Source organism: Capronia coronata (assembly GCF_000585585.1).
Source record: "Capronia coronata CBS 617.96 chromosome Unknown acBCG-supercont1.3, whole genome shotgun sequence".
NCBI lineage: Eukaryota > Fungi > Ascomycota > Eurotiomycetes > Chaetothyriales > Herpotrichiellaceae > Capronia > Capronia coronata.
The window spans coordinates 2307075-2334008 of NW_006912895.1; the positions used below are offsets into that span (position 1 = coordinate 2307075).

Consider the following 26934-nt stretch of genomic DNA (forward strand, 5'->3'; position numbering starts at 1 on the left):
GGATGCCTTGGGACGCGACTTTCCATTATTTTGTAACTTGCGACGTGTGGGAAATGCCAGGGTGCTTTCAATGCAGCCTCGTTTCGTGGATTGCGACGCGACAGACACTAGGTAGAATCCCTTGCGATAGAAAATGAGGATGACGTAGCCTTGGCATTGATTCTCACGTGATAGATTGCTGCTCACGTGACCGTATGGTTTGTTATGATCCTCAACTTCAACTTCAGCTTCAACTTCACTCCATCCACTGTAGACACTCAGTGACATAGTCCATCGTATCTTGCAGCCTCAAAAACAATGTGTCAGTCCGTGGAGATGTCACATTCTTCGACCCATATTTTGGCATCGATTGACGCCCACGGCTTACGGACAAGACGCCTGGTGATGTGACATCTGCTCGGTCGGTCCTATGCGTGCCATCCCTGGGCGATACCTCTGAAGCCCGTCACTAAGGTGACCAAGCCATGAGATACAGGAGACAGTGGTCTACCCTAACATCGTGTCTCGAATATGCCACTGGACCCTCATGGAGGAGATTTATTCACCCCTTGGACACCTCCTCACTCATCTATAAATGTCCCACGTGGAAGGATCTTGAGAACAAAAGTTGCACACGGCGGTACGATGCCTGCCAGATGGTCTCATCCTTCTACAAAGCTAGCTGCTGGCTTGACACTTCTCTGTGGTCCGCTTGAGTTTTCTCGCTCGGATACTACCGACACTGGGCCAACACCGTCTTAGGCGTTTCGGCCCCTGGACAGGGGTCCTCCTGGCCTTCCACGTGAAACCACATTCCATACGGCGTCTGCCTCATGTCGAAGTGTCCCAAACGACCACTCGGTTGGGACCTCTTGCTGTCAATGTCCCTCAATCATATTCTCCTGCTTCAATGTCATCTTGAGGCAGCAGACGCTCCCCGCCGGGAATTTGATGACGCCACTTCCATGTCTGACGCTGCTCACTTTCCCGCTTATCGGTGCTTGGGAGTTTTGTTGATGTAACTTGGCAGCAATGCATCAACCTTGTCGCGACAGACTCGCCTCCAGAATACTAGGTGCACCTGAGATGGACCTCCCCCTTTACCACCGAAAGCTTCATTTCCCGCCTGGACAGGGACGGTATCACAAGTGATGTTGAGTATAAGAGATAAATATCTCCGTCGATACCAAAGCCATATGCTCTACCATCCTAACACACAATCGTCGTTCTCTCCTTATCTTTGTCTGCTTCCTACCGCTGGTCGGTCCGTTCATTTCCAGTTCTTGCGAGCTAGTCTCTCTTTTGCCTCTCATCCACTCGCATTCCAGTCATTACCTGATTTCTTTCGCCGAATCAACGACCAACAACCAACATGTTGTCAAGCAAGACTATTCTTGCACTGACAGTTGTCGTGGCCGTGGCTCAGGCCCGTTTCGGCCAGGAACAAATCCCGATCCCCGCCATTGCCGCTGTGCAAGGCGGTGCTCCTGGTGTTGCGCAAACTATTGCTGGCGCTGCCGTCAGCGACATACTCGCAGCGACCAATGCCTGTGACAAGCTCAAGCGCGGTGATCAGATCATTGCGGAGCTTGGTAGCGGAGCTGATGCGGTGGCTGCTGCCATCGGCATCGTGGCCGCCGAGAAGAACTTCAACCCTTTCACCCAATCGATTCCTACCATCTGCGACGATCCGACCTTGCCGACCACGGATGTTCTGCGGGGTATCACGCCCCTGATCGACCCAGCTGTTGGTGGTTCAGATATTGCCAATGCTCTATCTGCCCAGACTGTGAAAACACCGCTTGATGCCACCGGCAAGAGCGTAGCGGATCTGCTGGCCGAGAACGGCTTCACCAACTTTACGACACAAGACGCCGCTGGCAACACAGGGACTGCGCCGGCTGCGGACGGTGCTGTCGCAGTCAATGCCACTTCGGCAGCGACGGCAGCTGCCACCAGCGCAGTGGTGGAATGTGGCGCTGTACCCCCCACAGGTGAGCAACAGCCCTTCTGTCCACGCAAGGTCAACCATGACATTAACGACAATCTGTCCATTAGCTTCAACGACCGACACTGCGAACACTACCATCTCCACCGCGGCTGCCACTGCTACTGCCGCGGTCACCAGTGCTGCCGCAAGCGGAGGTGCCGTTCAGGCTTCGACCGTCGCCGGAGCAGACTTCGGCCTATGTGTGCCCACGATGAAATTTGAAGGCGGTCTCGGCGGCCGCCCAGCGACCGAGTTCACTTTCCTGCCTATCGACCCGTTGTGCGCTCAGGGGCAGCAAGAGGCCTTGAATCCAAGTACGTGATGAATCAACATGTGGACAAACTCATTTCGTTACTAACCATCATTACCATCATCTAGACATCATTACCAACCGCATCTGCGACCAATTGACCAACGTGTGCGAGTCCAATGACGCAGCTAAATCGCTGTGCCGAGATGCTCAGTCTCAGATCCAGGCTCTGGGCACTCGCAACAAGGCTACTGCAGATACCTGGAACAGTCTGCTTGGATTCGCAGGGGCAGTCACCAACCCGGACGGTGGTGCAGCTGAGCCTCCTGCGACAACAATGATGGCTCGATCGTTCAGAGCATAGCGTCGACAAACATGGCTTTGACGTTCTCAGCTCGGAAGCCCCCATCCTATCTCCTAGACACACCAGGACCATTCAAGATGGGACTGTGTTTGTCGCCGATGAGAACCGCCAGATGCCAAAATACAAGATAGGTAGAGGGTATTCAAGAAGTAAGAAAAACTGAGAGCGAAGGGGACATGACATGGCAATTCAATTCTCCCAAACCATGTATTTTTTACAGAGGGCGATATCAAGCTTCTGAAAGCATCAATGTGTTCAACGGATCATGAGACACCCTTTATGAAGGACAAGAATACTACCAACCATGGAACTCTGCTGTACTTCGCTGTATACTAAATAACGCTGATTCTGAGACATCTAACTCATCCGCCTTTGGACGAGGGCAATGCTGTCCTGTGAGTGCTCGCCCTTAATAGACGACCATGATTGGTTCAGTAGTAGATCAGCCAATGAAGATGCAACGCCTCTTAACAGCAGCACTCATTGACTCCACCGGTACGAGCCCGCTCTAGCCTTGTTAGGAGCCCACCCCCGTCTGCCCTGCCCAGCCTTGCCAGAAACGCCTACTCTGTACTTACTACTCTGTATGTGCAGATGAGCATCTATCTGACCAAGCATGCAACTTTGGTTTGCTTGGCTGACATGCTAAGCTGGCATGTATGTACATCAAGGTAGGTGAGCTGTTGAGCGCGGCTTAGCGGGTCAAGTCAAGTAACGCAAACGCCCGCCAGACCTCGAGCCTCACACGAGCAAACTCTACCGGTTTCTACTCACTGACTAGCCAGTCAACCTTCCTGCTCGCGACTCGCCCGGCAACCCTGATTCGGACCAGAATTTTGCTCTAATGGTGTAATGAAAGGTTCAAGCACCCATGGAACAGCAAGAAGCTATCGCCTGTTTGCCTCGGTGACCCTATGACGTTGCGGCTTCAATACAATGGATGGTGGCTGAGTTGTCGAGATCGGATCAAGGACTGTCACTAAACCACACGTCCCTCATAACACGGGGAATTTCTCAACACTCGAGCCAACCTCTCTGCAAACCTACGGGCAAGTGACATCGAATCAAATCATGCCGAACAAAGCATAGTCCAATCTTTGTTACAGAAGACAACTCGAAGCCGTTGGCAGCTTGGAACTTGGCATTTCCATGATACTATTACTATCTGTAAGGTTACCCCCTGTGAAAAAATGACTCATTTGTCAAGGGCAAAAATATACAGCAGAGCCCGGGTATAAATCTCAGCAATTCCCCCTCAACCTCCGGTCAGTCTACAGATCCTTCGTCGCCTTCATCGACTGGTGGGGATTGAACCCACCAATACATGTTCCTTTGAAGGATGATGATGAACCCAGCTCTTGAGAGGCACTTCGTGTCGACTGGTAAGTCTGACTTCAAACACCGCTAGTGGGCTGCAGGGAGACGACAAAAGTCGACGGAAGGGGGGTATATCTGGAGCAAATTGAGGCTGGTTTGTTTGCTGAAGCTCCCTCTGAAACCATGTCAGCATAAGAACTATACTGGAGTCTGGTGACTCGTGGTGTGCTGACCTATCTTGAGTGCTTGAATGCCCGTGATGGTCATCAGTACGATGAAGCACGAAGAAAGAACTGGACAGTAACGTCGACACCGATATGATGTATGGAGCAGCAATGCAAAGGACTGTGGCAGGGGAAAAGACCAATAAACCAGGGACAACGATGCAAAAGGCGTTGGGAGTTCTGGCGAGGGTGGTGCATGAAGAGACGAAGAAGAGCAGCAGAGGTCGAGTCGAAATTTAAGGAGCGGCCAGACTTTGTTCTACGGCAGCATCACAAGAAGGAAGAACCAGGTAATGTATTTCATTTCCCAGCACGGTAATGAGGAAGAAACAACATCAGAGTTGGCAGCGCAGTTACAAGAGATATGACCATCGACGACCCCCTACCCTCGTCTCTAATGCACCTGCCTACCACAAGCCCCCAGTCAAAAGGACAATAACCTCTCATCCGTGATCAGGGAATACATCGAGGCACCCTCCACGAAAAAGGCAGGAGCGACCAACTCCCAACCGAGAGAACGGAACCTGTCACAAAATGTGGCTCGAGGGACCCCACGACCCAAACGTTGTAGGTGACCGGGCAGGGAGATACTCATACAAGCGCTTGTGATAGCGATGGAAGAATGTCCGGAATGCTTCTCCCTGGAATATTGCTCCAGGAGGCGCCGAAATACACATCTAAAAGTTCTATAAAGGCTATTGATTTGCCTTCACTACTTCCTGCCTCCCTGTCGGTATTGAAGAACATCATAACAGCATATACAGTCCGCCCAGCCCCGACACGTCACACCAAAATTGCCGCCAAAGAAGAGTATAGAGGAAGAGCATAAAGACTGAGAGCGTATACAACGCATTCGGGGCGATTGCAGACAAGGGCTCCGCGAAAAAAGAATACCTGGAGAAAGGGCGGAAGGACTTACAGATTTCTGGTAGGAGAACGATATGAGCATGACTATGGGGATGTAGCGAGTACAATACTAGTAGTGAACGAATGGATTGATGGTCGTTGACCGGCGTGATCCATTACTCTATCATAACACCAAGCTAGATTCAGGGGGTGAGGCAACACGTGTCGAAGACACACATCTAGGTAGGTATATATATCCAGATATACACCGGGATTCATCGAGTATAGACGTCTTCCACTAATGGCAGGAATTGGATGAATAGTTCTATTCATATGTACAACTTCGACACCTCTTGCGTTGAGACCCAAGGAGTCTGTCAGTCTCAATGCTATGGACGTCCTGATGATGCCTGAGCGCCCGCTATCCATAGTCATGGCGCCAGCCTCCCGGTCCTGCTCATATGTGCAATATTATATACCGCGCCACCATTTTATCGTCCGTACTGTATAAGAAAGACTCAGGCACCATCCCATCATGGACACCAGTTCAAGCAAGCAAACGCTCCACCTTCTTTATGCACCATTGACGCCAAACACAAGTACCAGAATTGCCTCCCCGCTGGCCATGGAAGCATTTCAACATTTCTCTCATCAGCAGGAATCATCAATCAATCTCCTGTCCTGCCATGCTTTCTTCGCTAATCCGTACAGTGAATCGAAATCACCGCTCGTTTGGCACATTGACCTGAAGTGCCCATCTTCTTTTTGAAGCAGTTCCCAGGGGTCAGCATACTCCACCACTTCGCCTTTATCGAGAACCAGTACCCGGTCATAGTCAATGATTGTTTGCAGGCGGTGCGCAATGGTCAAAATAGTATTGTTCTTCAACTCCCGTAGAGTGTCTTGGATCTTGGAATCTGTGGCATAATCAATGGAAGCTGTTGCTTCGTCCATGACCAGCACCTTCGGGGCTTTCAACAGAGCCCTTGCCAGGCAAAGAAGTTGACGCTGTCCCTGTGACAAATTGGAGCCAGATTCGGCTATAGGCGACGAGAGATCTCGGAAGATATTTTTGTTGTCTTTCGAGTTACTTGCAAAGCGGACCAGTGTCGAGCTCGATTTCATCGTGCCATTCACTGAGGGCAACCCTTGACTGTCCGGACTCGAGTTCTCACGGAGTGTCGGTGACCTGCTAGTGGCTTCCATTGGGGTGGCCGACCCCGACTGTTCTGGACTTCCATGGGCGCCCGGGATCAATTGCACCCGTCGAAGTGCGTTCAAAACTTCCTCGTCGGTGAAAAGCTCAAAGGGATCTAGATTACTCCTCAATGTGCCGGCAAACAGTGTTGGATCTTGAGGAACAATGGTGATGGCTTCACGGAGATCCTGGAGTCCAATAAGTCCAATGTCCACGTTGTCGATCAAAATCTTGCCCTCGTCGGCTTCAAGTCCTCGAAAGAGAGCTAGTGCGAGAGAACTCTTGCCTGCGCCTGTCCGACCAACTATGCCAATCTTGTGTCCGGGCTCGATGCGGATAGACAAATGTTTGATCACCGGTTCGAGGTCGGGACGATATCTAGTGCTGTATCCGATGAATTCTATAGCTCCCTGGCTTGGCCAGTTGGGCGGTGGCCTCGTATCTGGGATACTCGCGGGCGCCTCTTGTTCAATGTCGATATATTCTTGTAAGCGTTCCACGGCATTCATGTTTTGTTCGTTGGCTGCATAAAGTCGAACAAGCCAGAGAACATTCTGAGTGAATGTAATGGCATATGACAGGGCCAATCCCGCAGCCCCAGGATCGATGCTGCCTGCATTCACAATCAGAAACATGGCAGAAAAGAAGGAAACCAGAGCTCCTGCAATGTCGATCCGGAACGCGAGCCATCTGTTGGTCGCCCATAAGTAGATGAATGGACGATTGTGCGTGTTCACTCGCGTGTTGCTCTCCTGAATAAAACGAGACTCGTCGCCGTAGGCTCGGATCGTCACCACTCCTGTCAGTGTCTCACCGAAATGCTGGAAAAGTGGACTCCGCTGCACTGCTTCAATCCGCTTCAAATCCCGGGACGATCGGATGTACAGCCATCCTGTTACAACATACAGGATGGTGATGAAGGAGCCCGGTATCAGGAAACCGGGAGTGATCACCGAGATCAGAATAACGATGGTAAGAACGGAAGCGGCGCTATGAAGAAGGCCAATTGCCACCGGAGCTACTTCCTGGTCCAGAGCTTGGATGTCCTTGGAGAATCGATTTGTCAACTGCCCAAGAGGCGTCGAATCGAAGAAGCGGAACTTGGCCCGAAGTATGCTCGTCAGCAGCTTCTCGTGGATATACCAAGAGGCCCGCTGAGAACCCCAGAAGAGTATAATCTCCCGGGAGAAGCAGATGGACACGTATACAGCGCCAATGATCGCATAGACTCCCAGGTAGTACCCTGCATTGACGTCGGAGATTGTGTGAGTGATCCCGGCCTTGCTCGCATTGACTGCGGTTTCTGGCATTCGAATATTCGAAGATCCGAAGTTCGATGCTGAAGCTAACCCTTTCATTTGGTGGAATGCGTGGATCGCTGCATGAGCAGTATGCGTGCCCTGGAGATGGTAGGCATTGGCCCATTCCCGAATCCATAGGTTAGTTGCCACAGAGCCGATTTGGGTGGCGATGAAACCAAAGGCAGCGACAATCCAGTAGTGCCAAGGGCCCATCGCCTGAAGGTACATCTTTATCGTTGACATTTTGACACTGCCTGTAGCTTTGGCTTCGAGTCGATAATCAATGAATGGTTTGTCAGGTTTATTAGCCCTCGCCTTGGCCTTGTTAGAGCCTTTTGCACCTGAATCAGGAGGTAGAGGACCGTTTCCACCGGACAACTTGGAAGTTTCTTCTTCTAGATTCGAAGGCACTCGTGAAGGTGGCTGGGAGTTGGCTCGCGACACCGGTCGTGATCTCAGAAGCTCGTCTCCAAGTATGCCAGTTCCGGCGATTTCTTGTGGCGTGCCCTGAGCAGCTATCTTGCCATTCTCTAGAACAACCACCCGATTTGCAAATGGCACCGTCAACGCGACATTGTGGGACACCAGTATGCAGGTGCGGTGTACCATCAGGGGCCCAGTAAGTGCTTTCTCGAAAATGTGCTTCGCTGTATGCGCGTCGACCGCGCTCAGGCAATCATCAAGGAGCAGATGTTTGGAATTGGAGTATATGGCCCTTGCCAGTGAGATCCTCTGTTTCTGGCCTCCGGAGAGAGTGATTCCCTTCTCGCCAACCAAGGTTTGGTCTCCCGCGTCGAGGATTTCCAAGTCGCGTTCGAGGGCACAGATTGAAATTATTTCGAGATAGCGGTCTTCATCGTAAGGACTCGCAAACAAGATGTTCTCCTTGATGGTTGCATTTACCAACCATGCTTGCTGCGCGCAGTAAGCAACGCTGTCGGTTAGGCCGGTGCTTGGATCAGGACGCAACTCTTGCCGGGGGACTCCACCAGGGATATAGACGTTCCCATTGAGAAGCTGCATCTCTCCGAGCAAAGCCATGAGAAGAGATGTCTTCCCAGATCCAGTCGGGCCTGCAATGACACTGAGCTGGCCTATTTCAAACTCCACGCTGATGTTAATAAGCCGGAACGCTTCTGAGACTTCGGGCCCGGTCACTCCCCATGTCAATGTGGCGTCGTCGAGAGCGATTCGAGTGCACGGAACGCTGAATCGCCTACTCTGGCGCAGCTGCACGTATTTCTCCGTTTCCGCCTCATCAAGGAACTTTTCGACGCGATCAACCGACACCTTAGACTCTTGCACATGAGCTACCATGTCTGCAAGCTGATCCAGAGGCACACGGAGCAGCGAGAACATTGACAGTGCCGGGAAAGCAACAGAAGGAACGAGGGGCCGTTTCTCAACCCGCGTATAGATGAGGAACGAAGTGAAGGTGATGACGATCGGAACGCCGCTCCAGATAGTCGCAGCAGAAGCCCAAAGAATATATTTCCGCCACAGCGCGTCCAACTCGATCTTCCTTTTCTCATTGACGCTGTTTTGGAACCGTCGTTCCCAAGCAAAATATTTGATGATTCTGATGTTCTGGAGAACCTCATTTGTCACATGGATCCTGGCATCAGTCGCCGCCATGATCTTCTTCTGCGCCGCTTGGAACGATTTCGCAATGTAGAGGTTCAGAGGGAGGATAAGAATCATCAGCACGATTCCGGCAAATGAGCTGAACCCCAAAACCTTGTACAGCAAGCTCACGGCCATAATCAGCTGAACAGGGACGGCAGCCCAAAGAAAATGTAGATATGCGCAAACGTCAGCAACTTTGAAGGAGTCAACAGACATCAGGTTGATGACTGTGCCGTTTTTAGCTTGAGAGCTGCTGGCCTTCTTAAGGTTGGAGCCCGCTGTGGCTTCACTTTGATGGCGACTCCTCATGGTCTTCCAGGATGACTTTACTTTTGCCCAGAACGCCTGCGTATCCTTGGCCTTCTCTTGTTCGACATCCGCATCCGTGCTTGCCGCTGCCTTCCGTCTCAGGGTCTTGGAATAAATCTCGCCCACGATGATAGCTCTTAGCCGAATGGAGATCTTTCGACCGATCCAGAGAGCTTGCCCATCACCGATGGCTTGCACTGCGCCAGTGGCAAAGAGGAGGATAACGTACAGCCATGCCGCGCTGGTAGGAATGGCGTCGGTGTGCTCTAGATACTCCAGGACAGCTTTGAGAAGCAAGGTCGGAAGAAACATAAACACACTGGCAAGCATACACCACGCGCCTTGGATGAGAAGCTGGGATTTGAAATGCAGCAAGAGTCGAACTGCAAGCGAGTGCGTCCTTTGGATCTGTCGGAAATGAGCGAGGACGACGTCTGCCTTGTCAGATGGTGACACGTTCCACACATCAGAGAGCTCCAAAGGCTTCTTGAATCCCCTCCAGACGATGGGATCTACCCAGGCGAAAGTAGTCAAGGACAGGAGGCTAGCCAGCGGTTCCCGGGACGGCTCAATGCCATCCTCATACTCAAGTATGACACCTTTGTTTCCTCTCCGAGAGCACAATACAATCAAAACCAAGATGCTCGTGATAGCAAAAGATGCTATTGTCAATAGCTGGAAGAGGCGACTAAGCGGATGGATGAATGAGGACCGGAAGACCCAAACCAGGAGTAGCCACTGGATGATATAAAGGGCTGCGCTGTGTGTCCAAAGACCTTTGACCGGAGGTTCCCATGTTGTCGTTGAAGACACCAGGCGAACTCCTGCAAGGATGGCCAGGTAGACAGACACGAGGGTCTCCCCTATGGCTGCGTGCCGGCTCCCAGCTGCCGAGTGAACGAGGGCGACGATATTGACAGCCAACTGTCCTAAAACTAACAGAAACTCGGCCGTCACAAGAAAGATTTCACCGGTCGGCTTGTCCACGTCTTTCAACGAGTGGCCGCCACGACTGAAAGTCTTTTGCAGGGTAAGTCGGGTCAAACTGTCCACGTCTCCGTCTGTCGAGTCGTCTTCGTCTTCATCTTCATCTTCGCTGATGTCCACTAAGAGGTTGCGGGTAGATTCGTGATGTCGTCGCTGTTTAGATATGCGACGTCCGAGCCGGAACAGCAGAAGCAGCGCCGATGTAGCACATGCCAGCAGAGGAAATAGAGTCTCGAGATAACTATTCGAAGATGATTAGGCACATTCCTGCAAAAGGTACAGCTGGGACATACTCTGCTTCGAAGCAAGGACTCAAGTCGTCGACCCGCCATATGGGACTTTTGCAATGGCCGAACATGGCTGCAGAGACTGCACAATTGAACCACCAAGCCTCAATCACAGCAAGGGCAGCTTGACGCACTCATGTCTTGGGCAATAGGTCGAGATTACCAATAAGTATCAGGATGGTCCACTCCTAAAGACGCAGGCACAAACAAAGTCCTCCAGCAAATATAAAGCAATGAAGAGATGGAAGACATGGGGCAGACTGCGATTGTTGTCTAACTCTGTAGAGTGTTAAGTTTAAATGTCTGGAGTCAATCTGCGGGCACGCCAAACACGGACACTGACAGCAGGAGGCATATTGCTGGACCTGCCCTCGACTCAACGCCAGCATTACGGTATCGTCGATACAGGTCTTATCAAATCACATTGAGGTGCTGCACCAAACAAGAGGTACCTTACCCGGAAAACACGTAATACTCTGTAAGGTATTTTATGAGGGCCCTAAAAGGTACCCTGGCAGGTACCCGTCAAGGCGAGTGTCAAGGCGAGTGCCAGTGCGTCATTTCAGGCTTGTTAGGCGCAGTGACCGCCCGGAACTCACCCCCAAGTGTCATACACTGGCAGTGTGTCAAAGTCGCGCAATTAGTTGGCGGCTAGTGTCTACTAGTATTACTCGTGCTACTTACTCACTGGGTTGGGAGGTCGGTGATTGAATCCGATTTCGCTCCCCTTTGAGAGGGACTCATCCGTCACCGCCACCGTCCCAACCCGACAACGCACCTGAACATGTAATCCTAAACTGCTCCTTACCTATGATAAACACATCGGCCCTTTATTCTGAGATCAGAAACTCCTAATTCTCATATCACCCTTCCTCAGTCCTGGATCCCGACCACGCCTCCTGAGTTAACTTGACCTACTGCCTGCTCTCGCCCTTCCCAAGGCGCCTTCTCCAAACGTAACATCGACGGTGTGAATCATGTCCAGTCAATAGCAGTTGCCATAAGTCGTGCACTTGAAGAACGCTGGCAGCGAGAACGCGTCTTCGCAAGAACAACAACAAGACTGTCCATTCACCATACCGCACCGCAGCCTTATCTTGCCCAAACTCATACCCGGTCACCCTTCCCATCCATATCCGGGTCGGTCTCACCTACGCCACCACCTGCCCTTCGCATCAACCTGTCCGACCTGCCACCACCGACCAGGCGAATCGAATAGCCCAGCATGTCACAGGCAGTTTTGATGAAAGAGTACAAGGCTTTGGCCAAAGAGAAATGGGTTCAGATCGACGTAAGTGATGCGGCCTCATCAACCCTTCCAGGCGGCGCGGTGGCTGACAAGTATCAGATTGACGAGGAGAACATCTACCGCTGGAACTTGGCACTGATGGTCCTCAATCCCGATTCTCTCTATTACGGCGGCTACTTCAAGGCTCAGATGAACTTCCCCAAGGACTATCCATACAAGCCTCCCGGTAGGTGGTAGATCGGCACTTGAAGACGGGGGCCAGAAGACTGATAGTCGCAGATTTCCGGTTTAACAAGCCACTATGGCATCCCAACATTTACGCGGACGGTCGCTTGTGTATCTCGATCCTTCATGCGCCTGGCGAGGATATTATGTCTGGGGAGAGTGCTGGCGAGCGTTGGTCCCCTGCCCAGCGTGTCGAATCCGTCCTGATCTCCATTCTTTCTCTTCTTGACGACGCCGAGATCTCCTCTCCTGCCAATGTCGATGCAAGCGTGATGCTGAGAGATGACATGGAGGCATTCAAGGCCCGAGTCAGACAAGATGTTGAAGCCTCGAAGAAAGACATCCCAGAAGGATTTGTTCTGCCCACGCATGAGTCTACGAAGCCAGTTATCGACAAAATCGACGACGACTTCTGGAATGACAGCGAAGGGGAGGACATTGACTTTGACGATTTCGAAGATGATGCAGTCAACGGAAGCGAATCAGATGAGGCGTTGAACAACGATTCGGAGGATGATGAGTATTATGACGACGACGACGACGACGATGACACCGAACATGTCAAGGGCAAGGCCAAGGCCAGGGAAGACCGACTCGATTCGGAGATGACGGAGCCGGATTCATGAGAAGCGTTGATCGCACGCAAGGAGTTTCATGGCGTTCCATACTAGCATGGAGAAGGCATATTGCTGATCATCAAGCACTCTGCTTGGAGGCACTGCTCATTTTCCAATCAGGCGTGCTCTCCTGTGGGCTCAGCGATGGCGCAACGGATCGGCGTACCGAGGCGCAGGGGATGCCGGGATTCTTCCATTGCGGGCATGCATTTAGAGCGTTGGGGTACCGCATGATATGCACGCGGAGTTTGCTGAATAGTGCTTAACAGTTTTCCAATGCGATACCTGACACTTTTCTGGTCTTGACTTCGGGCTGTTGGCTAGAGCGCGTTGCGTAGCCCGTCTCTGCTGCGGTGGCCACAAGCCGAACTTGAACAAATCTTGGACATGGGAACCGAACCTCACCTAGACCGGTGCACTCGGTCCTCTTACCGACCAACGTCTCACTGGACTACCATTTTCAGTATCTCAGCAACACATCTCTCCGGTTGTTCCTGGTTGACCCAGTGTCCAGAGTCCTCCACCAGTACGGTGCCCTTATACATGCCCGGCTGCACACTCTTCCCAGACTCCATGGCCTCTATGGCGCCCGGTTCTTGATAAGTCCCCCAGTCACGTTTCCCGGCGACGAAAAGGGTCGGGACCGAGATCTTTGCGCCGGACCAGGTCTCCATATCCGACGCGATCGCCGGCTGCGTCTGGACCCTGTACCAATTCAGGCCGCCCTGGAAGGTTGTACGGCTCCATTCTCCGACGTACACGGCCAGTTCAGGGTCTGGTAGCCAACGCGATGAGCGGTCGGAGACAAGCTGAGGATCCTCCATCTCCATGTCCCGTGCTACGGCCTGGCGCATGGTATCCGCCAGATCCATAATGTAGTAGCGTGGCAGTTGCTGCAACTCGTCGGCGGTCCATCCTTTTAGCGGATGGGGATCGTTACCGTTCCAATCTCCAGACTTCAGATGGAAGTAGCCGCGCAAAAATGTATGCAACGCGGCCCCTGTTGGGTATGTCATTTCGGCATTGGCCGAGGAAGTGCAGTAGTACCACTTGTAATGCTTCCTTGGCCGAGGTAGTTGGGAAAGCGCTACTTGCATGTCCAGCGGAGCTGGAGGCGGTTCAGAAGGCCGCCCATAGGACGGAGATATGGACAGGGGAACCTGAGGAGGTCCTTTGGTCGGGTGTGACATGGCCACCAGGCGCTTGAACATGTCTGGCCTTGACAATGCGCAGAAGCTTGCCGTCACGGCGCCGAAATTGTGTCCTACTACACAAGCCACGGTTGAATATCCTAAAGCCTGGACGAGAGCAACAGCGTCCTTGATCAGGTTCAAAGGACGAAACGATAGTGCTTCGAGGGGTTTACGCGAGAACGTGCGCCCATATCCTCGCTGATCGAAGGCTACAGCATGGTAGCCTTGCGCTGAGAGAAGAGGCAGGATCTTGCGCCATGAGTATGCAATTTCTGGGAAACCGTGGATCAAGAGGATCAATTCAGGTTTGGGACCTGTTGGGTCGATATCTGCGGGGAGTGACTCGAGGATGTGGAAGACCAGGCTGTGGGGACTGGTGTCCACGAAGCGGGCTCTGATGCCAGGAGGGAGGTCAATGGAAGGGAGTGTTGTTGGATCCGTCGCGTCGGCGGGGGAGTCTTGATGTGTATAAGCCATGCCGGAGATGGCCAAGATGCGACAAGCAAAGTAGACAGGTCCACGGCCTGGAGACTCTGGATACACAACCCGAGATCCTGCAATATTGGAATAGAATGCGGGGGAACTCGTTTAGATTAGGGACGTGCTGTGGTGATTTGACTTACCACGCACATACAAGACACGAACTCAAGTGTGCAGGCTCACGATACACTCTTTGGTGCACTCTGGGTTACTCGCCGGTCCCGATGGTACCACGAAGGACGAGGTCTCGAAGAGAAGTTGGGTTGGTGAGAGTGTTGTAGATATACTACCTAGTAGTAGTAGGTAACATCCAACTTGATGCAGTACAGAGGATTGCGTAAGCCTGGAGAATTATACGCACTGGCCAGTGTCTGACGAGAAAGACGGCCATTTGAAATCCAAGTTCCCGATGAGGTCACTGCTCCATGCTAAAACCCCAGTCAGACGAACGACATTATTCTGGCCGCTATTAGGATCACGTGCTGTGGCAACCAGCAAGGCTCGCTGACGTTTAATTTGATCGCTTGGGCTTCATGACGTAAATGGACGGGCTTCAAGTGGGACTGAGGGAGAACAACAATCTCCCGTGTTGATTGGATGGCAAGTCAAGTACGTACCACACACTTCAGCTGAACTTGCTGACACTGGCAGTGGCAGCGGCAGTGGCAGTACGTAGCTTGGTAGCATGTAGCATCTCCGGCCAACGCTGCACAGACCCCAGAGAAACAATCAAGCTGAGCCACATTTCCCTGGATCTCGCTCCCATGGTTTCTTGAGCTACTACTACTACCACTACCACTACTACACTACTACTACTAGTATCACTCACCACACCTCATCACAACACATTTTGCGGGTGCCACGACACACAAACATTCCTCCCGCCTTCATTCGATCTCTTGTCCATATCCTCTTCTTTTCATCTTCTGCAGCCATCCCCAGAGCAGTCAGCTTCGTACAAGCGGACATGGGGGGAGATATCATCTTTCATCCCTGCCAACCCGCAGCGCGATAGGCATCATCGTCATTCTGCTGCCAAACTTGTTTTCTCTCTTTCGGGGCAATTCGCAACCCATTCCATTGAAGTGGACAATTGTCGCTCATAGTCGCCAACATGAGTCTCTTCCACAGGCGCAGCAGGTCTGCTTCGGCCTCTGTAAGTCCAGCTCCTGTCCCATGCATTCAACCCCGGTCTCGTCCTATTCTGCATGTGCTGACCATTCTTTTCCACAGCGGCCACAGGCTCCTGCATCTGCCTCTGCGCACAAGGCTGCGACCCAAGCATTCCTGGCTAGCCAAACCTCACACGGCAATCTGTCAGCTTCTGCCGCGGCGGCCGCCCTACGGAGCATGACCCCGACTCCAACGCAGGTCGAACATGTCCAGACAAAACGTACAGTACAGAGACAATCGTCTCTGGGGCCTGTGTCAGGAGCTGGTCGAGGGAGGTCAAGAGGCGGTCTACAGAGGCAATCCAGTGCTGGTTCCATGACCGAGAGGACCTTTAGGACCCCATCCCCATCACCCTCGAGGCCGGCGTCGCGAGCGAAACTTGTCGAGCATCCTCCCCTTCCAAACATCCCACAACAATACGCGAGCAATACAACGGTGCAAGGAAAGAAGAAGGTTCGCTCGGCTAGTCAGGGCCCGCCTCCCCCGCGCGTCCTGTCTCCGCCGTTGACGCGACCAGGGGCCAGAGGGCAGAGCCTGGATCGATCGCGACAGCCTGAGCAACCGACACAAGCGGCGAGAAAGAAGAATCTGGCTCCGGTCAATGAGATCGAACGTACGGATAGCAGTAATTCTATCAACTTCTCGAGGCCATTGTCGCCACGGCCTCAGTCACCCGGCGGTCAATCGTTATCACTGTCAAATGGTGAACATGCGTCGGCAAGCCTGCTGACTAAATCCATATCTCCAGCTAAAGCTGAGGATATCCAGTACGGCCTATTAGAGACCGCCAATCATCCTGTGAAGAAAAAGAAGAAAAAGGCCGTTCCAGGGGCAGCCGAAGGCAGTCATTTACAAGGCGGTACCATGGCCAGTAGACCGGTGGTTACGCCTCTTGAACCTGGCCCGGAAGAAGAATTCGAGGGTTCAGAGGAACAGCTGGCCCCAGTAAAAAAGAAGAAGAAGAAGAAGACCGTGGCCGTGGCCGTGGAACCGAGCGCACAACCTGCTCCGTCCGATACATCATCTCGCGCCGACTCCGACTCCGATTCAGGCGTTGCCGGCGCAAGGGAACGGCGGGCGAGTAGGGCCTCGGGAATGTTGATGAAGCAACCGTCGATCGTGCGAGAAGACTGGGAAGGCGAACAGAACGAGGGCATTAGTCCTAGGGGGATTCAACAACCATCAGAAGATACCCTTGACTCTGTCAACGGCGGCCAAACCCCGCAGAGTAAACGCGCGGGCAATGCAGCCAATGTGTCCAGGAAGATCGAAGAGCCAACGGTACCTCCCAAGACTGTAAATCAGCTGGTAACCTCCAGTTCGAACATGCAGGACGGGCGGGCAACATCCCCTGACACATCAGGTAACCTCCAGGTTGTTGACCGGAAACCTACAAGAGGCACTTCTCTCAGTCCTTCAAGATCCACAAGGTTTTCAGACAGGCTGTCTTCCGACCTCGCAGCAGGCCAAAAGCACGAGCCGCCTCCGCGATCAGTATCCCCTGCCAAACCTGCACTCAAGCATCATTCCCCAGCGCCTGGGAGGTCTGTCAACGACCCCTATGCTCGCGGCTCTAGTGTCACCCCGAGCGAGGCCTCGGACATCTCTAGTATTTCTGCCGACGGCACCTCAAGACGCAAGAAGTCGGCCAGGGTCAGCTTCGACTCGCAACCAGAAATCGTCGGCGCCGCTCCTACCGCTGCTAGTTGGGTGCCTGTGGGGAGAAACAAACCAGCCCTCAACACAATCACCTCCAATGATGACATGGACGACTTGATGAAGCCGCGACCTCAACTTCCCTCATTTGGCAGTATTCGAGGTCAGAATCCCCCCGACACGAACGAGCAAACTGCTGCATCGGTTCTGAGGTCGTCAGCAAGCCCTACTGGGTCGGACAACAACGCATACGAAACAAAAGGTGTGTCCAGCGACCATGCAGTCGGCGCAATACTGGCCCAACAGGCTCAAGAATCTTCACATGCTCAGTTCAAACCGCAGTCAGTCGAGCCCCTGCCTCCTCAAGTCACCTCCGTCGAGGGTCAGGTCTCCTTCTCTGAGTCAGAAAGTGAAAGTTCAGAAGACGAGGAGACGTCCAGCAGCGGTGTATCGCCTGAAAAGGACGAGGCCCCGAGACATACAGAGCATAACGATGAGCAGTCGTCAGCTGTCGTTCAGCAACCAACGTCGACTGCTCAGTCAGCTCCTCAATCAGAGCTGCCAACCTTATCTCTCTCTCCGCCCACGCCTGCCCTGGAACAAGGCAGATCGGATGATGACTGGGTCGTCGATGTGCCAGGCGGCTTTCCGGACTACAATGAAACCACTGCTTCGTCTGAAGCTTCCAAAGGGAAGGCGCCGAGTGGCGCCGAGAATGCTACGGCTTCTACAGGTCTTGGCGTAGATTCAACCAGTGATGAATCGGCATCGGACAATGACAGTATCTACAGCGATGCAGCAGAAGATCCTTCCGAGCTGGATGGAACTGGTTTCGGTTCCATTGATGCTATTGTCGACAGTCCTATTGTTTCGCGGCCAACCGCATTGGCTACTATACCGGAGAGTCCGCCAGCCCGCACTGCAGATCTCCAACCTCCCGAACCAGTACGCACAGCATCTTGGGAAGAGGCACAGGCACGATGGACCCATATACTGGAGCAAACCCGACAAGGTCCACCCTCGGGCGCACCTGTTTACAACCAGGTTACACAACAGCAAGGCCGCCAGGAATTTTCGCAACAACCGGCCAAACCACAGGTCTCTGAGCCTCGAAGAAAAAAGAAGACCCAGGCTGCCATTGCTGCTGCTGCATCGGCCCCTGGCATGGCCGCTGCTGGTCAATCGCCAACAGTATCTCCAGCACGAAGGAGGAAGAAGCAAGCAGCCGCCCATTCGGCGGTTGATCAACCCAACTCTGCAGCCGCGGCAGCGGCTGCTGCTGCACCCTACAGGCAGTCTATGAGGGCCAGTCCAGCTCCAGAACCCGAGGCAGGATTTCGTAAGTCTATGCGGAGCCCCAATCATCATTTCGCACCAGATTCAGCGCCGAGACCACAGCAACGACGGCCACCACAGGCGGCATCGTCTGGCATGGCACAACAACCTCGCGGGGCGCTGCAAAAGAAGCACATACCTGCGGCAGCAGCAACAGTAACGCCAGCCACAGCTTTGGCGCAACGGCTACCGCCCGTTCCGGTAGCCATGACCAACGACAGTGACTCGGATAGCTCGTTCCGAAAGCGAAGACGACGTAGAGCAGTCACGGAGAGTCAGCATACTATGCGGAGGAGCATGCGAGGTGCTACCGACCCAACGATGCGAGACAATGGTCGCAGCCAAATCCGTTCTCTTTCGCCGGAAGGCCGTCGACCATTCTCCGCTGGTGGCTCGCGAACTACCATGAGAACGTCAATGAGGGGATCCATGGACAGTGGCGTGCCATCCCTTCGCCCCTCGATCGAGACTAAGCGGCCGTCTTCGTTGTTTGGGCGAGGACAGAAAAGTCCGCAACTCGTCCCTCTTGCAGGACCTACGCAGAAGCACCGATCGCGAACCGCGGATTCCGACGATGAGGACGACGTCCCACGGATGAGCAAGTTCCGCTCAAGGTTTGGAGACGACAGTGACGATGAGCCCGACACGACGCGGTTCACACCTGTTCGAGGCATTCCCCGTCGGGGAAATGATAGCGATTCCACCGATCTGGAAGACAGCTCAGAGGACGAGAAGCGGCCCGCCCAAGCTCCCCTCAGACTCCAGATCCCCTCGAACGGCGCCCCAGTACCTGGCGAAGAGCCCTTATCTCCAAATACTGAGAAGAAACGTGGTTTGTTTGGGATGTTCCGTGGCAAGAAGCACAAGGACGACGCATCCTCGATTGTAGCCGATTCTCCTCCACGAGCCCCTAAGATGGATGCAAGCAAGCCATCACAGTTGGGGTTCGCATCTGCGGCGGAGCGCGATCGCATTATCGAACAGACGCGGGCCAAGCTTGAGGCGGCCAAAGACCAGGATCTCACCCAGTCGCCACAAACACATGGCAAATTGCAACGTCGACATCAAGCTCACAGAATGATGAGCGACTCTTGGCCTCTACCTCCCAACCTACCGGCCGACAGCGGAAAGATTCGTCCTAGCACCTCGGACGGGGCCCCTTTCCGAAATGGATCGGCCAGGCTTAATCAAGGGAGTATGAGAGCGAAAGAGCCACTACCACCAATTGGGAGGAGCGGAAAGAAGAAGAAGTTCCCCATGTTGCGCAAGGCCTTTGGGCTGAAAGATTAGTATTGCTTCTGACTCCAATGCGCCATGCAAATGATACCACCGTTTCGCTTTGTGGCTTTTCTTTATTTCCGTGACCTGTGCCATCTGCGGATATTTCCTTTTTGATGGCTGGGCATGACTGTACGAGATGGAGGAAGTGGGAAAAGATAGGTCATGCTCTAAAATTGTGTTCTAGACCAGGACCTACACTATGTACCTAGGTCCTTGGGAATCTTTCTTTCGCGATACATAATACGACAGGGAGGGGAGGCAGACGGTCTGTCACAGCGGCGGCTGACTGATAATTAATGATAGTATGAATAGTTGAAGGGACCATAGTCACCAAGTTATGCTTTCCTTTGCTCTCCCTTCTTTTGTATGAGCGGATGCATTGGGACTCTGCACTATAGTACGTAGTAGGTAGCAATAAAGGTGTCGGAGAATTCTCCCATCCATCGCCCAACAAGCCGGGCCACACTGCTCCGGTTGGGGCGACGACAATGCTTAGTATTTCCTGGTATCTCGGCGACGTTGGCTGCTGTGGCCGGATCTAGCAAACGGAAGCCTGGGGTGTATGCTTGAGAGTGACCAAGCATCCGGCTTACTCACCTCCGACGGTTGAGGTAAGCCCTTCGATACAAAGAAGCGATTCGGCGGGGGCGGGCGACCCGGGATCGTATTGTGAGGGTCATTCGAAGCATGTGTGAAGAGAGGGTGGCCACTACTGGCTCGCAGAAGTGGCTGGAGCGGGACTATGGTCTGATGCATATAGACGCATGATTCAATCATGACACTGGGAGCGAGGCAAAGTGGTACTCTATTACTCCAAGTCTGTACCTACATCTGTTAGGAAATCGCCGGGGCGCAGGGGGGAGGGGAGGAGATTGAGGATTCTTCACCGGGTTTCCTTTTCAGCGGGCGGCGCACTGTGGCTGCATTGAGCGCAGGCCGAGCGCAGGTTGAGCGCAGGCCGCCCGCCCGCCAATTGCACAGTCACTGCCCCACCTCACCACTGCCCGCCTTCGTCACCCCCAAGAAATTGAACAGCAGTACGTAGTAGGTACCTAAGATACCTCCTAAGTGACGGACACAGCTGCGCCATTTAAACCAATTCAAAACACCTTCCCGCTTCATCCCAAAAGATCTTTGCCTTCAAACACAACTCACCGACCATTCCTTATTTCTTGACTCAGAACTCTACTCATCATCCAGTCTACTATTCCTACCAAACAAATCTATCCAACATGACTTCCTCTCTCGACCAGCTCAAAGCCACTGGCACTGTATGTTCATCACCCCGCCATTCCGCAATGCTCCCGTACAGGAATTTCAGCAAGCTCACAACGTGAACAGACTGTCGTCTGCGACTCCGGCGACTTCATCAGTATGCCTCCCCCAGTCTCTTCGCTTGGTCTCTTACTGACCAACTGGCAGCCATCAAGAAGTACCAGCCTCAAGATGCCACCACCAACCCTTCCCTCATTCTCGCCGCCTCCAAGAAGCCTGACTATGCCGAGTTGATGGACAACGCCGTTCAGTATGGCAAGTCACACGTACGTTGATCTCTAAATCCGCACGAATCCGATAATAACTCTTGTCGTTTAGGGCAAGACAATGGACGAGAAGGTTGATGCCGCACTCGACCGACTGTTGGTCGAGTTCGGCAAGGAAATCTTGAAGATTGTTCCAGGCAAAGTCTCGACCGAGGTTGACGCGCGATTCTCTTTCGACACCCAAGCCTCCGTCGACAAGGCTCGCCACATCATCGAGGTAAGTTTACGTTCGACGTCATCCCGGAACACAGAGAAGTGACCGTATGCAGCTTTACAAGTCCATCGGCATTGACAAGTCCCGTATCTTGATCAAGATTGCCTCCACCTGGGAAGGCATCAAGGCCGCGGAGATCCTGCAGAAGGAAGGCATTAACTGTAACCTAACCCTCATGTTCTCCATCACCCAGGCTATCGCTGCCGCCGAGGCCGGTGCCTTCCTGATTTCGCCCTTCGTCGGCCGTATCCTCGATTGGTACAAGGCTGCCATGAAGAAGGATTTCTCTCCCTCGGAAGACCCAGGTGTCAAGAGCGTGCAGACCATCTTCAACTACTACAAGAAGCACGGCTACAAGACCATCGTCATGGGCGCATCATTCCGAAATGTCGGTGAGATCACCGAACTGGCCGGCTGCGACTACCTCACCATCTCCCCCAACTTGCTTGAGGACTTGTACAACTCAACCGACAAGGTCGAGAAGAAGCTCGATGCCTCTGCTGCCGCCAAACTTGACATTCCCAAGAAGACCTACATCAACGACGAGCCCACTTTCCGCTTCGACTTCAACGAGGAACAAATGGCCGTTGAGAAGCTCCGAGAAGGTATCAGCAAGTTTGCTGCTGATGCAGTCACTCTGAAGGGTATCCTCCGGGAGAAGATTGAGAAGGCTTAATTGGGTTAACCAACATGCACGAATCGCTCGACGAGTTCCGGTTAATCAAGCAATTGCTTGAATAGGTTCCATCAGTCTGTTCCCTTCGGATGAGAAATGAAATTCCTTTCTCAAACATCAGGAGTCAGTCTATGTGATTGGTTTGGGTTCGTACATAGCACCATAACTACCTACCTACTATGGATCGTGAATAGAATCTTTTTGACAGATCCTCTTGCTTTCCGGATGATGTCTAACACACGTTACTCGAAACATTCTGGGATTAAATTGTGGTGGCGAGATAGTGCGTCATATGTGTCACCATAGTGATAAGGTAGTGACGGTCGGATCAAAGCGGACGGCGTCTTTCTGTCTGACAAGTGTCATGTATTATTATCACACATTGGAAGACTTACAGCACTGTTATTAGCACCTGCTCCAGGTATCAATAAGTAAACTCCATCCTTACGGCTCATCGTCATACCTTCCCCTTTGGAAGTGGTTAACCCGCTAGTCCTTCTAAGTTGTGGATCCGAGAGCCGGTGTTCAAGTGCAACTGAAACCAACTTTCCAATCCCAACTTGAATCTGGCTCCTCTGCAAACCAGGGCGATCATATTCTATGGTCGACCCAGAGGTCCAATGGCCTACCATATAAACGGTCCCCGGTGACTACAGTATGTTATCGTCGCCGGCGCGCTGACACCGACCTGCCCATCTCAGCCTGCGGCGGTCCGTCAACCTGCGCCATGAAATCGATGCGACCTGGGGAAGCCAACAAGCGAGGAAACGTTGCGACCGCGCGGATTGTGCCAGCACTTCTACTCGGGATCATCGGCTACTCGTCGTGGGTCGTGACGAAGCGTGTCTGCATCGACTATCTCTTCCATCCACGCGCTCGAGCTTCTGGGACCGTCCATGCGCAGACCGGCGACGCCATTGCCATTCTTACCATATTTTATCTACTGCTACTTATCACTCTGACTTGTTTTGGCCGGCTGCTGCAGACGATCGTGACCAACCCAGGCTTCGTCCCACGCGGGGCGCAGTGGTATATTGAGAAGGAGAGGCGTCTTCGCGAAGCGCAGAGTGCAGGACATAAAGAGGAGGCACTGGAATACGGCGCAACCGAGGGCTATACGCCGTCACAGCTTCGCCGGGATCGACAACGAGAGGATTTCCCGGTCCAGGACTTCTGGCACAAGGATGTTTTCGTGTGTGGATGGGACGGCCGTCCCCCGTTCTGCTCGACCTGCTACAACTATAAACCGGACCGAGCGCACCACTGCCGCGAACTCGGGCGCTGCGTGTTGAAGATGGATCACTTTTGCCCCTGGGTCGGTGGCATCGTCTCCGAGACCTCTTTCAAGTACTTTATCCAATTCACTTTCTGGGCCGCTCTTTTTTGTCTGGACATCTTGGTGGTCATGGCGTATTACTTTGCGCAGCGTCGCCGGGACGAGGGGTTCATTAATGTCCATTGGATTCTGGCTTTGGCCTTTGCTTCTCTCTTCTTCATTTTCAGCGCAGGCATGTGTGGATCCAGCCTACAGTTCGCATTCGTCAACTCGTCCACCATCGAGAATCTCACGCGCAGAACCAAGGTTTGGTACTTGGCCGTGTACCTTCCCACACGGGTGTTGGAGGGATATCAGTCGTCGGGTCGGACTGATCTGCGATTGATTGAATATCCACGGCCGCCGTCGGAGCAACTGCAACTCCTCCAGCAGCACGGTGCGAAAGTGAACGACAGTCAGCAGAGCGTTGCTTGGGAAGGCTGGAGTCCGAGCGATCCTACGATTCCAGTCGCGGCTCATCATCAACAAACAACACGGCCTGCTGTGTCTATAAGTGCTGTGACGCCAGGCGAGAATGATCCTAGACCGCCACAGTCACAGCCAGACTGCTCCTTCTCTCCAGGTGGGCCGGTGCGCGTCGAGAAGCGCACATTCTCCATCCTCGAGACCGCTCCCGGTGCAAACCCTTTCGACATCGGGCCGTTGAATAACTTCAAGGAGGTCATGGGCTACACTGTGCTTGACTGGTTTCTGCCTCTCCGTCCATCTCCGTTGGTGGACCATAGCGATCCAACCAGCATGTATAAACTCGGTCCTGTCGTGGCGCGGATGAAGAACAAAGCGGGCATAACCGATGGACTTCATGAGATGGATCCTGAAGATGATCCTACTCGGCACGGCGAGAGTGGCAAGGAACAGACAAGACAGAAACGAGGCAAGAGGAGGCATCGAAGGACGAGGAGGTCACAGGCCAGTGTGGACCATGCTGCCAGAGGGGTCGAAGTTTGAATCCGACGAGGCAAATATCCTTAGGTAGAGAAGCCGCTCATTCGCATTTTTGTGCCCTATAGACGAGGACGAACGAGCCCTTTTCTCTATCCTGTCCTATCCTACCATAATACCAGCATAACCTTCAATACTGCTTCTGGATCTTGGTACAGAAACATCGACTGTCTGCGTAGAATCTCGGACATGATGTTGCCAGCGTACCGTACGGCCAAATTAAAATGCCAGCTGTAACTCGACCACTTCCCTAAACTTTTGATGGCAAACACTAAGCTGCTCGGAAGATGGTCATTCGATACGCGCAACGGCGACCCTATCATGAGTGGAAATTGGAAGATGTGATCCAGAATATTACCCACGGCCAGCATGGTGCCGTGTGGTGCCGTATGAGTGGCTCGTCCGATGAACTCCCCTTGAAATTGCGTCTCGTTGATGCAGCACAAGCCACCACCAGCAGTAACAGAGTGTCTTGTCCCCATGGGACACTGGATAGATAGAGCAAAGATTAAATTGAAGCCCGTTGGCTTGGGCCCGCCTCCGCTTTCGCTCCCACTTCCAAGTTTGGAACATGGTTTGTTGGTCGAGGTGGTCTCTGGTGACAATATCCCATATATTCGATTTTCTGGGAGTCGACTCGACGGCAGCAAAGAATTCCTGAGGGGTGGGAGCCGAGTTGCGTCAAGGCCACGCCTCTTTCCTGGAAGCAGCATGTGAGCATTGTGCACCGTCCCGAGAATCTGATACAGCGAGAAGGGGCCCACGGTGTCCGGCGTCATTGGTCAAGGTGGCCCAGATCTCATCCTACTCGCATCAAAGCATTCTTTTCCTCGCTCATCATGCACAAAATCAACCCACATGACAGATCTCAACACTCGCTGTGCCTGTAGCCACGTATCAACGCCGGTAAGCACGACAGCCTTGTCGAGCCAGACGGTCTGCCAGCTGTCCGATTCCGAACAACGCTCTTGGTACGCCACCAGGTGCCTTAGGATCAACAGCCACAGTAGCACCAGCGGTGGCAGTGGCACCTCATTTGCAGAGACTTGACACAGTCTGAGCAGAGCAGCGTCGAAGAGATTGCAAAGGCGTTCATAAGGCCGCTCCAGATACTGCCGTGTCAAAAACAGGGTGGAGCAGTAGACCAGCAAGCCGATCCGGATCATGTCTTGCAAAAGGTCGTCTTCAAAAGAGAGACGCGTGAGTCGGTATAGAATGGAGACCATCATCTCGTTGTAGACGTCAGGCGAGAGCTTCCGGGTCGTCTGGTAGGCGAGGTTGCTCAGGCAGCTGAAGGCATGAATGTCTTTCCAGCAGTTCCCCAATTTCGGGTCAAGTTTGTTGACCACGACGTCGACCTGGGCCCCATCTGTCCCGTGGTTGCACTTCACTAGACCGCGATTGGCGAGAAAGCAGTCCCATGAGATTCCTGTTTGGAAGAGTCGTGCGCGGCTTCCCATCCGCAACGCGAGTCCTAGATCGGCCCTATTTTCTGATCAGAATCAGATGTTTTCCTATTTCTGCAAAACAAAACAGTAGCCCGAGTTGACCTCGGTCCACGGATATGGAGCAAGCGAGTCTGAGGGAGCCTTACCGGCAAACCTTGACTTGCACATTATTGTGTGTGTTCAGAGACCGCAGGCCGCCCTTGAGGTTGACGATCGTGAGCAGACCCTCCACATGGCTCTGCGCGGCGGCAAGATCCCCCGTGATCTCTGCAGCCATGGCTAAGGTGACAATGACCATGACGGTCGAGTCGGCTAAGACTGAATCCCGCTGGCCATGCTCGAAGGCGTTGATCCGTGCCTGAAGATGCTGTAGGGTTTGTGCGTAGTGAAACGCCGCGATGCGGCTGACGTGGCCATCGGGCGAGATCCCGTCCACAAACGCCCGCAGCGAGAACATCATGGAATGTAAACAGCAGATGTCGCTGATTATGTAGGGGAACCATCCCCGCTCTACGGGATGGACATGGAGACAGATATCATACGGATACGCTCCCATCTGGTCGAGGTTGAGGACTGTCGAGGATGGTCAATCGTGTGGCTTTCCTCAGCAGCCACCTTGACTGTGTTCGGGCTGGGTGGAAGTAGGGCTGGGGCTGGGGCTGTGTCGATTGAGGACTAGTACTTACGTTTTACCAGCTCCTGGATCATGGCTGGCTCAATCCCGGCTGGCAATTGTAACGCGGCAAGGTCTCCACCTACACGTCTGGGACCGGGCATAGAAAGAACCGCGTGTTCTGCCCTTTCCGACCTGAGGTCCTTCGTTTGCAGGCTACGCTCTGGATCGATCCACGACGACAGGTGAGCCGGTTTCCGCCGTTTCCACTGATCCT

At 53.2% G+C, this 26934-nt stretch overlaps 8 protein-coding genes across 8 annotated transcripts; 5 read left to right on the forward strand and 3 right to left on the reverse strand.

Annotated features, from left to right (window-relative positions):
* Positions 1-1351: 1351 nt before the first annotated feature.
* On the forward strand, positions 1352-2583 carry A1O1_04149 (uncharacterized protein; the record flags this gene model as incomplete). Its single annotated transcript, XM_007725046.1, has 3 exons — positions 1352-1973; positions 2038-2283; positions 2348-2583. 3 exons carry the CDS (start codon positions 1352-1354, stop codon positions 2581-2583), a joined length of 1104 nt encoding a protein of 367 aa, XP_007723236.1.
* Positions 2584-5621: 3038 nt separating this feature from the next.
* Positions 5622-10749, reverse strand: A1O1_04150 (uncharacterized protein; the record flags this gene model as incomplete). The annotated part of the gene is made up of 2 exons (XM_007725047.1): positions 5622-10632; positions 10685-10749. The coding sequence occupies 2 exons, from the start codon at positions 10747-10749 to the stop codon at positions 5622-5624; spliced, it is 5076 nt and encodes a 1691-aa protein (XP_007723237.1).
* Positions 10750-11903: 1154 nt separating this feature from the next.
* Positions 11904-12778, forward strand: A1O1_04151 (ubiquitin-conjugating enzyme E2 R; the record flags this gene model as incomplete). Its single annotated transcript, XM_007725048.1, has 3 exons — positions 11904-11969; positions 12027-12153; positions 12207-12778. 3 exons carry the CDS (start codon positions 11904-11906, stop codon positions 12776-12778), a joined length of 765 nt encoding a protein of 254 aa, XP_007723238.1.
* Positions 12779-13212: 434 nt separating this feature from the next.
* On the reverse strand, positions 13213-14439 carry A1O1_04152 (uncharacterized protein; the record flags this gene model as incomplete). The annotated part of the gene is made up of 1 exon (XM_007725049.1): positions 13213-14439. One exon carries the CDS (start codon positions 14437-14439, stop codon positions 13213-13215), a length of 1227 nt encoding a protein of 408 aa, XP_007723239.1.
* A 1179-nt stretch (positions 14440-15618) lies between these two features.
* A1O1_04153 (uncharacterized protein) lies at positions 15619-19896 on the forward strand (the record flags this gene model as incomplete). Its single annotated transcript, XM_007725050.1, has 1 exon — positions 15619-19896. The coding sequence occupies one exon, from the start codon at positions 15619-15621 to the stop codon at positions 19894-19896; it is 4278 nt and encodes a 1425-aa protein (XP_007723240.1).
* A 1223-nt stretch (positions 19897-21119) lies between these two features.
* Positions 21120-22318, forward strand: A1O1_04154 (transaldolase; the record flags this gene model as incomplete). The annotated part of the gene is made up of 5 exons (XM_007725051.1): positions 21120-21158; positions 21229-21259; positions 21310-21428; positions 21481-21645; positions 21698-22318. The coding sequence occupies 5 exons, from the start codon at positions 21120-21122 to the stop codon at positions 22316-22318; spliced, it is 975 nt and encodes a 324-aa protein (XP_007723241.1).
* Positions 22319-23045: 727 nt separating this feature from the next.
* On the forward strand, positions 23046-24602 carry A1O1_04155 (uncharacterized protein; the record flags this gene model as incomplete). Its single annotated transcript, XM_007725052.1, has 1 exon — positions 23046-24602. One exon carries the CDS (start codon positions 23046-23048, stop codon positions 24600-24602), a length of 1557 nt encoding a protein of 518 aa, XP_007723242.1.
* Positions 24603-25378: 776 nt separating this feature from the next.
* On the reverse strand, positions 25379-26501 carry A1O1_04156 (uncharacterized protein; the record flags this gene model as incomplete). The annotated part of the gene is made up of 2 exons (XM_007725053.1): positions 25379-26081; positions 26191-26501. The coding sequence occupies 2 exons, from the start codon at positions 26499-26501 to the stop codon at positions 25379-25381; spliced, it is 1014 nt and encodes a 337-aa protein (XP_007723243.1).
* Positions 26502-26934: the final 433 nt, after the last annotated feature.